The sequence below is a fragment of the Camelus ferus genome, chromosome 5, assembly GCF_009834535.1.
Source record: "Camelus ferus isolate YT-003-E chromosome 5, BCGSAC_Cfer_1.0, whole genome shotgun sequence".
Classification (NCBI taxonomy): domain Eukaryota; kingdom Metazoa; phylum Chordata; class Mammalia; order Artiodactyla; family Camelidae; genus Camelus; species Camelus ferus.
This window is the reverse complement of record NC_045700.1, coordinates 46,387,165-46,399,540: the sequence shown is the minus strand read 5'-3', so window position 1 is coordinate 46,399,540 and position 12,376 is coordinate 46,387,165. Positions and strand designations below refer to the sequence as shown.

The 12,376-nt window shown below is 39.0% G+C and overlaps 1 protein-coding gene across 10 annotated transcripts in view; it reads right to left on the bottom strand.

Annotated features, from left to right (window-relative positions):
* RAPGEF4 (Rap guanine nucleotide exchange factor 4) overlaps window positions 1-12,376 on the bottom strand; it is a 273,639-nt gene that overhangs the window by 40,007 nt on the left and 221,256 nt on the right. For all 10 annotated transcript variants that reach the window (XM_032479695.1, XM_032479696.1, XM_032479697.1 and 7 more), the window contains 2 exons: window positions 12,268-12,356; window positions 7,957-8,035 (listed from right to left, as the gene is read on the bottom strand). In XM_032479695.1, the coding sequence (XP_032335586.1) occupies window positions 7,957-8,035; window positions 12,268-12,356 (168 nt within the window). The remainder of the gene's footprint in view (window positions 1-7,956; window positions 8,036-12,267; window positions 12,357-12,376) is intronic.

The window sequence follows — 12,376 nt, the reverse complement described above, 5'->3', positions numbered from 1 at the left end:
CTTTAAATTTTCTTTTTTTCAAAAATATCACAACTCTTTAAAACTCTTTGTCTAAATCACTTGAAATTCCATTTTGTTGAGGTATCAAATACAGATCATATGACATTCTAAATAAGTTCATATTCTGTGTCACCCAAATAATAAATGTCTGGTATACCTTTTAAACAGGACCTTTTAGTTATTGTGTATTTAATCTCTAGGACCCCAGGCTTTCAGAATGACTAAATCTTCATTGAATTGGACCAGTTCCTTTGCTCACACAAATGTGGCTGAGGACAAACTGGATCTGTATTCAGTGAGGTATTAGGGCTGAAAATCAGAAGAGGTGAAGGCCACACAGCCTTGCTACCCTGCCAACAACCAGTTTAATATTCCATTGAGTCATTTTCCTCATGCCGGCTCTGCCGTTCAAACACTGTAATTATTTCATATATTTTTACCTAGTTATTATCTTACTCACCACAGGCACCTGTAATTTTTCTGTATTTTTTTTTTTACTGCTCATTTACTTATTCTTAATTCAGCTAATAATGGTTCCACGTATTAAAATTATCATGGGGAAAGTAAGTGAAAACCTCCTAGGATGTAGCGGCAGCAGATTCATTACAGCTTACAACAGGGAATAAAATATTATGTATACTTTTTGCAGTAAGTACATGCTAATTATGCAGCTATTTATAAAACACTTATCAACATTCAAACTGATACTCTTCAATGTTGTTTTTTAAAACCCTGCTTTGCATACAAGCTCTCTGCTTGCAGCTGAAAACAAACTTTGGGGGTCATCTGCCCACTGCCTAGACAAAGCTTTTGTATTTTCTCTACATCACGCCCTATTCCTCTCATGATGGTACAATCACTTGTTTCCAGGGGGCACGATTTATACGGGGCTTTAAGGTTTATAATGTACTTTCACACATGTAGCCTCATTTGATCTTCACAACAACCTGGGGAGGTGGGCAGGGCAGGTATAATTACCCCATTATATAGACCGGGTTCAGAGAGGTTAAGGATAATTGCCAAGCAATACAGCTTGTAAGACGCAGCTCTTAAATACAGGCCTTCTGACTTCAGAGCTTTGCTCTTCCCACCGTATTATGACCCAGCTTGCCTTTGTAGAGAGAGCACCCCCACATCCTGAGCACAAGTCTATTCCTTCCTTGATGCTGTGTGTGCTTGGGAACCCAAGCTCTGGAATTAGACCACCTGGTTCACACCCCGGCTCCCCCACTTATCAGCTGTGAGACCCCTGGCCAGTTGATTGACCATCTAGAGACCCAGTCTCTTCATCTATCAGTAAACTTCACAGGGCTGCCATCAAGGAGGAGATGAGACAGTATCGGTAAACCACATAGAGCAGTATCTGAGACATTCTAAGTGCTCAGGAGAGGTTAGTGCTCATCATTATTACTGATCCATGTCTGAAAATCATTCAAAATCTTTTAAATGGATGGCTTTGGAATTTTTCATAAGACCTGGCATTTCTGGGTTTAACACTGTGGTGCTATTTCTTCATTTTTAAAAAATAAAGTTGAATTTATTCATTTTGTTATTTGTCTAATTAACTTTTTTTGTGAGGGGGGAGGTAGTTAGGTTTATTTATTTATTTTTAGAGGAGGTCCTGGGGATTGAACCCAAGACCTTGTGCGTGCTAAGCACGTGCTCTGCCACTGAGCTACACCTCCCCCTTGTCATGCTTTTTCTAACACAGCTGCTCCTGTGTTTGTGTGCACCTATTTATTAAGTTGGAGCTCACAGAAGTGCTTTCTGCACTGTCATTTTCTTTATGTGCCTCCCATTTTCTTCCTTGGATTTTTTTTTTCTCTCCTCGATTTTCAGAATTCTCTGCGTTTTTAGAAGGCTTTAGTTCTTGGCTATTCTTTTTAGTCTTAAGTCAGGGGTTGTACTCAAAGCAGAGCAGTCAGGGCTTGGCCTAATGAAACACATTGCGCTTGGGCTCAAATATTGTTCTAACCTTTACTAGCAATGTAACTTGGAGCAAGTTACTTATCTGCTCAGTCTCACTTTCTTAATGCAAAAAGAGTACACAACCCATAGTGTTGACAGGAGGCTGAGAAAATACATACATAAAATACTTTGCAGAATATCTGATAATACACTCATTTTCTGTGAAAGAGGATACCATGTTCATATCATCATCAAACCAAATCCTCCTTATTGAAAATAAACTCTCAAACTGCATAACTGCAGAAGTAAATTGCTCTCATGGTGACACATGGATCAAACACTTTTCGGAACCCATTAAGGGACCAAAATAGTAAAATTTGGCTTTGACAAAATTTAAGCTGACAATTTTCCTTAGAAATTCAAAGATTGTTCTTAAAAACATGGCTTTAAGAATCTGATGCTCTCTTGTAAATCTTGCTTTACAAATTTTGATAAATGTTCCTCTTAGACCTAAGTCAACTTATAAAGAGAACATCCTCAGGTCATTTTCACACTGAAATGAAGGATGGAGACCCTGCCTTCTCAGCAAGGAAAGTTGTCATGTTTAACTTTGTTTCTGTATAAGGGGTATAATACATAACAAAGACAGTTTTAGCTAAAATTTACTGGCATATATGTATTCTATGTTTTCTTTTTAATTCAAGAAACTAAATAAATTATTTCCATGCCAAAAGCGTAAAATTCATGTTCAAAAAACAAATTAGGATACTAAGAGAAAATATTTGACCAAAATTATTGTTGTATTTAATTTAAATATAAACCATTTATCAGTTAAGAAAGAATCTTTTCTTTTAGCTGAAGTAACAATCTATTCTAAACAACAAAGACCTGCATTTGTTGACATACAGAGAATCTATCGGTAGGGTAAGCTTCAGGATTGGTCCAAAGGGCAGTGACGTCATCACATACTTCATTTTTTCCCCCTGACTCTCCCCTCATTTCAGCTTTGTCATAGGGCTTGTTCCCCTAATGGTTGTAGGATGGCTGTCACTAGCAATTGGGGCAACAGGCTGCCTGTTCTTTCTCTCTTTTTTATTAAACTATATTTGATTTACAATATTGTGTTAGTTTCAGGGGTATAGCACAGTGATTCAGTTTTTTTTTCCCTGATTTTATTCCACTATATGTTACTACAAGATATTGAATATAATTCCCTGTACTATATAGTAAAGCCTTGTTGCTTATCTATTTTATGCATAGTAGTTTGTATCTGTTAATCCCATAATCCAAATTTGTCCCTCCCCTCCTCCTGTTCCCCTTTGGTAACCATAAGTTTGTTTTCTATGTCTGTGAGTCTGTTTCTGTTCTGTCTCTCAAATTTTTAAAAAATTTATTTTATTTTTTTTGGGGGGGAAGGGAGGTAACTAGGTTGGTTTGTTTATTTATTTTAGAGGAGGTACTGAGGATTGAACCCCAGACCTCATGCATGCTAAGCATGCACTCTACTGCTTGAGCTATACCCTACCTTCCTCAAATGTTGAGAAAGGTTTTCACTCAGAAGCGCCAGGAAGCCTCTCTTTGAATCCCATTGGCCCAGTCTACCTTAGCCTGTAATTTGAGAGCCAATTGTGGTCAAAGGCAGCCAATTACCATAACTACCTAGACTGACCAACTGAGATGGCACTGATGTTGGAGAGTCAACTACAATGTCCACTGCAACTAGAACTACATTAGTGCTACATGAGTTTCTCCAAACATCTGCCAGGATGTGTGGGATCTTAGGTGGCTGTTTGGCTTCTATGTGCCTGGGCTTCTCCAATATGTAAAATGAAATAAATACCATATCAGTGCTTTGTTTGGCCTCACCTGTGGGGGCTGGGTGTTGGAAAAATAAAGTAAATGATGTGAAAATGCTCTGAATCAAGAATACAGTTATTAAAATTCAAAATAATATTAACTTAGTTGTGACCGCTCACTGAATTGAAGGCCTGCCTGCATTTGTACAGACAAAAGTAAGGCAGAGTTTAATCATAAAACACAAAATTAAAACAAAAGGAAGCAACTCTGTAATAAACATTAGAAGTGCTAAAATATTACATATTCTTTGTCTACTTTTAGAAATTTAAACTAAGGAAAATACACGGGCAAGGATTTAGCTGAAAGGAAGCTGACTCACCTCATTGTGCTTGTTATAGGAAAAAAAGGTGGAAATAATCTAAATATTCAATAGGAAGAGGCTAAGAAAATTAATTATGACATGTCTGCCATATAATATTGTGAATCAATAAAAATAATATGTTTTTCTCATGCATTTTGTCACCTTGTTGCCCAGCACTGAATAATAAATTCTAAGTGTTCATAAGTGTTTGAGGAATTATCTGGGGAAAAAAAGTGTAGTTTTATTTGTATATATTGATTTGGAAAGATATCCACAGCATACTGTTAAGTGAAAAAAAATTTAAAAAAGCATATAAAACATGACCTCACTTACATAAAATTATATACAAATATACTTTCTGAAAGCTTTTTCATAATACAATGGTGAGATACCACTTGAAGTTTTCTCTCTTCTCCTTTTCTGTAAACTGAAGTTTTTTTACAATGAGACTGTTTTATTTTTAAGAATGATAAAGCTATCTCTATTTAGACAAATGGTGTGGAAAAATATTTAATGCCAGAGAAAGATATTCATAACATGTTATTTAGTGACAAAACATACACCATTGTTTATAGTATGATCCCATTCTAGTATTTTAAAGCATAGATCTGTATGTATAGAAAAACGACTAGAAGGATATACACCAAGGTAGTAACTGTCCTAATGCCTGGTAGGGTGATAGGGGTTTTAGTTTGCTTTTTTAAGACTAATGGAAAACTGAACTGAATTCTAAGTGCAGGTTTTAAAAAAGACTGAAAAAACTAGAGATGAAAAGTACAGAAACTGAACAAATATAATTTTAAAAACTCATTATAAAGCACTTGTATTCATTAGGTCAAATCATGTCCCAAGCGTATCTAATGAATAGAGAGTTTCTCTCATTAGCACATAAAAGGCCTGAAATATTAATGTTAAACAGAGTTCTACCATCCTCTCCTGTGCTAAAAGCAAAACTGGAGGAGACATACAATGTAGATTAAGGACAGAAACAGGCGTCAGTGGCTCAGGGCTCAAATTCTTTCTGTACTAGTAATTACCCTTCCCCTAGCAAATCATAATTTTTCATTATCCCAGTTTATTGACTTGGAAAAAGAGCAGTGAAAATACTGACTTCTTCGTAGGGCTGCTATGAAAAGTCATACGTCTTTGGTACTTTAAAAACACTCAGCCAAATCAACTCACTGACTGTAAGTGCTTTAGTGGGACGTGGTGAAGCATTTTACTATCCCTCTGTCCCAAAGCAACATGGGTCTTAACCCACGTGCTCAGTTTTACATCATCTCTCCTGTCACATATGGACACAGTGCTAAGCAGTTTATACGTGCTTTTTATATTTTTGCCTGTTCATCGTTTATTTCTCCACTTTATTTTTCTTTATAGGCAGTCTCTGTAAAACTATCCAGTAAAGTGCTTTGCCTTCTCTTGACCAAGATGTCAGCAGTGACCCATGCGAGGCAATGACCCAAGCTGTCCCCAGGGAGGTGGGAATGAGCTGAGGGCCCAGGATGTTTGGGGGCAGAGTTACTCTAGCAGCTGGGTCCCTAGTTGCTGCCCGCAGGTCTCTTTCTAAGGCCTGGCCTCTTTAAGGACTCCTTCAATTCTCTGAGTTACCCTATCCTTCTGATGAATTCCTGAAGTCTGTCACAATTGGTTTATGTTACCTAAGACCAAAAAAAGGAGCTCATATAATGGCCTAGATAACATCTTCCTGGAGGCAAAGGGACTAAAACTTGAGTCTTCAGCATGATATAAAAGCACTTACACATATGCGGCTTCAAGGATAGACTCCTTTTCATTTGCTTGCCTCTAGCAGGATGAGCTTCCGGCCTTCCTGGCATGCTTTCTCTAGGCATTTCAGAACAATAATTCTACTCCCACTCCCACTCCCATTTTACTCCCACTACATAAGGACTAGGGACTTAACCTGTCCAATATAGCAGCCACTGGTCACATGTGGCTACTTACATTTAAATTAATGAAAATCAAATAAAATTAATAATTCAGTTTCTCAGTCCTAAAAGCCAATTTCAAAGCTAGTGGCCATTGGGCTAGCATAGATATAGAACACTTCCATAGTGCCTGACACGTAGAGAGTTGATTCAAAATAGAACAGTTCGGTGAATCTAAGTTTTCACAGGGCCGGGAGTGAAGGGGGTGGTCTGAGGGCACAAGGTCGTGTAGGTGGTACCCTGCCATCCTGCATCCTCTCCATCTACTGAGAAAAGAATCAGGACTGGACATCACAGGCCCCCTTGATTCTGTTTTTTTTAATGGAGGTTCTGGGGCTAGAACCCGGGAAGCCTTGGTTCACTCTTTCGTCTCCTCCTCCCCCCACATCATTAGTCCCCTCACTTCCCGACCTGGGAGTGGCGTGGGCTTCCCTCTCTAGGATCTCCTATTTTAAAGACTGAGGTCAGTGATATGAATGTTCTCAACCAGCTCTGAAGGGGAACAAGCTAATTAGTCAAAAAGTCAGAGTTTGAAAAAAAAAACAAGCTGCATGTTTGGGGCTTTGAGTCGTAAAGATGGTATGACTTCAGCCACTGCGCTCTCTCACTCTTCTTTTGGTTTGTTCGCCTTACACTTATCAACATGCTAACTGCTGAAAAAAAAATCTAAACTCAATGGTGGTTTTTATGTTTCCTTCCAACAAATCTCAAAGGTCTTGTAATGATTACCATGTATGGAGCTAAAAGAGCACAGAGAGATCCCAAATGTGTTAATTTTACTTGAGAAAAACTGAATATGAGCCAGAAAGAATATATAATATATTTAAGTCTCATTAAGCTGTCATTACTTGGAAAGATAGTTTCCAGGCAAATAAACACCCAAATCTCACTCTTGCAGCTCCCTCTGAATAGTACATTGAACTGCAATCTCCTAGCCTCACACACTCTGTTGACTTCAAAGAGAATTATGGGTGAACAAGGAAATGAGAATCAGGTAGGACAGTTATAATTCTGAAAAAGGAAACATGCCAACATTGATTGCATTGCTCAGAAAGAAAGAATGCCATTCTCCTTCAGTACAGTTAACTGCTCAAAAAGGCCAAAGTGTTCGGGGGCCGGAATTTTTGTTGCTTTAAAAATAAAGCAAGGTTAGAGAATACACTTTCACATTCTGCCAAAGTTGAGGGTGTAACTCATTAGCAACAGTCACTTCTTTTATTTAGCTTATGTCCTTGGAATGTTCCCTCTGTGCTAGACACTGTGCACCAATTGGTCAACTCAATAGACTACTGAAACGCTGCCCCAAGTAAGTTCAAGGTTAAGCCGCTTAGAGAAACTGCCATTAGAACTTCAAGTTTTGTATCTCTGACATTAGTCAGTGGGATAATAAAAATGGCAACAAATTTCAGTATCTAGAGGATAGGGCAGACTAAGAAGGATGTAAAAGAAAAGTTAACCCACAATGGTAACTTGTATATATCTCGGCAGGTTAGTGGTCTGATTAATACTACAGCTCAGAGGGACACAAACAGATCACGGTCCATCCCGCCAGGTACCCGACAGTGGTACAAAGTCTATCTCCAACCTTAGGAAACTGTCCCTAATGATGCTCCCTAGTAATACTCTCGTCCACAGCCTTCTCTAGCCTACCTCCCAGGTGTGTGTATCTCTCAGCAGCATCACTTTTCTGAGGCAACTTGGCTTACATTTCTCTACCCAGGTAATGAAGAGGGAATCCTTAAACATGGCACAGCAAAACCATGCCAGGAAGAGCTGGGAATCTGTGTGCATGGAAAGCTGCTGATGTTTCAGAGTCTGACAGGGGTGGAGAGTACACTTCTGCCTGGGCCGTGACTTACCTGAAGAGATGCGATGAGATAATGACCATGTACATGTGGGGTGCTGTCGAGGAAATAGAGACTTTTCACAACGAAAGGATATTGGGCCACCAGAGCTGGGCAAAGCTGGGTATTTGGCATAAAAACACAGTGCATCATAACAAAGTCATTTAAAACAGAATCTGTAGGCGGGGGAAGGAAAACAAAGCAGAAAAGGAAGTTAGATTCCTGCAGAAACGTTTAGGAAATCAAGAGCTGGCTTGGGATAGCAAGGTTTTACTGTTCAAAGAAGCACTGCATATAAAAATAATAATGTTACAGAGCTTGAGATCAAAACTCAATTTCTTAGGACAGTGGATAAAAAGTACAATATTTTTAAAAGAGACAGACTTGTCTTAATGGCACTGGCCACCTTAGCCACAATGAATTTAAAAAAATATATCTGTAATTAAAGAGCCACACATGGGCAATGCCATGTGTGCAGAACTATGACATGGTCATTTGTCTATTTTACACCATATGTCTTTTGTCAGTATTTTTTTCCTTTGTTTCTCTTTCATCTCCTCTTCTCAGAGAGAGCAATAAAAGATGAAAGTGTGATAGAATTATAGAGAAAGGAGATGGTAAGAGCAGAGAACTGGTGAGGGAAACAAAAGCAGCTAAAAAAAAAAAAGGCAAGGTAAAGGCTGAAGACAAGATAAAGACCGTGAGCAGCAATTGAAGCAAAACACAATCTCTTCGGTAGATTAAAATGGTCAATGCCCTACATTTGGAGCTATTTTGTAGGTAGGTAAACAGGAAGATGGCAAAAGAAGTAAGGCAAGCCCCTCAAAGAAGCTTCATTGCTTTGTTCTGAATTTGATGCTGGTTCTTCACTGCAAAGACAACGCTATCCAGGCAGTCCTGGTGAGAAAGCTCGTGAAGACGGACTGAAAGGCCTCAGAGTACACCCCCTGCAAACCTGCTCTGGGGGTTTTCAACTGAAAAACGAACTACCCTGGCTGAGTTCCATGAAACTCACATAATTTTTCTAACAGAAAATGGTGAGAAATATGAGAATTTTAACTATATAAATTGAATATCCAATGCCTATGTTTTAAATTAATGTGTATTATCAAAGTTGGAATCAGTGACTAAAGGTTTAAACTTATACTCATTTTTTGAAAATTGAGATAATTGTCATATAACACTGTATCAATTTAAGGTGTACAATGTGTTGATTTGATGCATTAATAGGCTGCAATATGATTACCACCGTAGCCTCAGCTAACCCCTCTGACACCTCACATAATACCATTATATTCATTTAAATATAAGTGATGAGTGTAATTTAAAGCTGTCATCACTTGGTGTTACCAGTAATTTCAGCCCCATTATCCTGAGCCAGAGAAGATGCTGAGGTGTCAGACAGAAGCTGTGTGGGACTTTTTTCTTAAGTATGAAAGGACTTTGGCTTGTCTGAGTTGAACATCAGGGTCACCTTTACATGTTGTAGATATTCTATGAGGATAGGAGGAAAAAATGCTTATTTATAAGGCTCCCAGAAGACCTGTGCTGTACAGTAGTTTAAATTTCACTAGAGCAGAGATTTCAGTAAGGTTCTCCAAGGCTGGTGAGCTGGTCAACTAGCGCGGTAATCACCCAGCACCCTCATTTCAATGTGGCTCTCTTATTCTCTACTCATAGGCAGTAACTCTTGAGAACCGATTAAAAAAAAAAGTCATTGCTACTAGAACATGATTTCCCAAGCTCTTAAGGACTAATGCTGGTTATAGAAGTGAAAGGTGTAGGAAACCAATACCTCTTAGGGAGAAAACAGATGTTTCGGTAAATTAAGAGAATGTGCTATCAAACCCAGGGGTGTTCATTTCTATGATGCAAACCAGTTGCACTCTGACGTCTCTCATTGTATTGTAAAACCATCAATGCCAAGGGGCTCCCACCCCACTGATTCCATGAGTTTCAGGGCACTGCACCAAGACTATTTTTAATGTCCAGGATGACTATGTGGTAGATTCATATTTTTGATTATGAGAATGATACTGATTTTTTCTTTATCTCCAAGCCATGTAAATTACTTGCAAGAAAAATAAAATCGGAAAAACCGCAGGGAATAAAGTTCACTATCAGATTATGAGGTGAACTTAGTTCTAACATCAAAAATGGAAGAGTCAGGAATCACATCCTATGTGGCAGCCATTGCGATAACTGATTTCTGGGCTTCAAGTTCTTACGAAGCAGTAATTCAGTCCCCTCCTCTCTCAGAAGTAACTTTAAAAGGAGGAATATATTTGTCCTTCACATGTAGTAAAGATCTTACGGATCTTTCCTTAGATGCCACAGTCTCTAACACACCAGAATGTTCCTTTTCAGTCAATATTCACTTTAGAGAAGATGCTGTTTCTTGTATTACACAATCACACATTCTGGACAACAGTTAATCAGAGGGGGAAAAGTCTGCTATATTTTTCCTGACCTCGGGTCCTAGAAATTTGGTTTATTTAAGATTATGTTTGCCTCTTGGAAGTAAGCAATCCTCTCCAAAATGGGCCCTCAAGGATTTCCTTTTTCAAAAAAGGATCTTATCACATTCTCCTCGCTCAGACATCTGTAACCACTTCTCAAAGCTTAGCTTCACATTTAAGATGCTCCAAGGTCTGGACCCTAATTCTTAGGCCTTACCTTTTTTCCAGCACTTGTGTATATGATAGTCTAGCAACACCACATGGCCTGGTCTTCCTTGTCTGTTTCTAGGTCAGCACTCATGTATGGAAAGCTTTGTCCCCGGTTACCAGCCTTCCCTCAGGGCCACTTCAAAGGCTATATCCTTGGGGACAATCTTCCTGGTCCTCTCAAGTTTATAATCAAGTTGCACATTCCTTTATGTCCTCTGGCAGGTTATAAACTTCCTGAAGACAGGAGGGTGATTCCTTGTTCACATTGCCTTGTCCAAAGCATCCAGCTTAGTACCAGCCCAGCAAGGTCCTCAACAAACATTGAACTGAACGTAACTGCCCTAGTGTCAGAGATCTTGCCTTTTATATCTACTGCTCCCCAGTTAATCCGCTCCATAAAAAACTCAGATAATCTAGTGATGAAATGAGAAAATGGAATGAGAAGATAAAGTAAGAAGTAAATCAGTGATCAAATACTTTCTGGAGGGATGTAATAATAATGATAACTTTACCCTGAGTATATTGTGAAGAGAAAAGAAATGAACTCTGAACTACCACTAAGTTTTTAAAATAAATCTCTGAACTTCTTTTAGTGACAAATCTTCTATGGATCTCAGTGTGCTTAGAGTATTAGCCTATTATTCTGAGAGACAGGCCAGTAGTAAAGGGTATTTTTTTTTTAAATAGCTGAATGTGTGCTGTTCCCAAATCACATATAAGATGGTAACCAAAGTGGAGAATGATCTCAAAACTCTGAACACTTAGTTCATGGATGAGGTTCGTCTCATTCATCCTCAAATCTCTGTGTCTTAGTTAACGAGACTGGTTCACTGTAAGGTGGTATTGTGGCTTGATTTTTTTCCCTTCCAAAAAGATATGCTGAAGTCCAAAGCCTGCAGACCTCAGAATCTGACCTTCTCTGGAAACTTACTTCTTATTTCTTTGCAGATGCAGTCAAGATAAGATAATTAATGTGGGACCTAATCCAACATGATTGGTGTCCTTATAAAAAGGGGAAATTTGGACACAGAGGCAGATGCACAGAGGGAAGACTATGTCAAGACATAGGGAGAGTACCATGTGAAGGTGAAGGTGAATATTGGAGTGAGGCAACGCCAAGCCAAGGAATGCCCGACATGGCCAGCAAAACCCCGGAAGCGAGGAGAGATGTGATCAGATTGTCCCTTACAGCCCTCAGGAGCCAGCCCTGATGTCACCTGGATCTCAGACTTCTAGCCTTCAGAACAGAGGGACAACACATTTTTGTTGCTCAAGCCAGCCAGTTTGTGGTGCTTTGTTATAGCAGTCCGAGGAAAGGAACACAAGTGGTGTTTGGTTACACTCCGGGCAGCCCAGGGATCTGCAGTCGTAATGAGAACCACTCTGCTCCCAGCTGGAGCAGGACTGTGCCTTTTATGGAGGCAGCTTCAAATCAGGAAAAAGTAGGATTAAAATGATAACCTAATAGGTACCTACGGAAGGTAGAATTTAAATGATAACTTAAGATATGCCTTTGGAAGGCTACTCCTCATATGGATGAATGAGAGAGCCATCTGCAAAGGGCAGCCAGGACCAGAGAAGGCAGAGAAGGGTTGAAAAGATGCTCTTCTAATGGAAATACACATAACCCATTTCTAAAACTGCTTTGGCTACACACACTGAGAATGAATTCAGATTTTTTTTTTTTTTACAATGCTCTGCATGGATTTTATGGACATAGAACTGTTCTAGGTGTTTACCTGTTGCTTCATTTAAAGCTGGCTCGAGACGTATTGTTTCTAGAAAATGCTCTAAAATTTTTTCAGGTGTTCCTGACATCACAGTATACCTAGATGAGAAATCAAACCA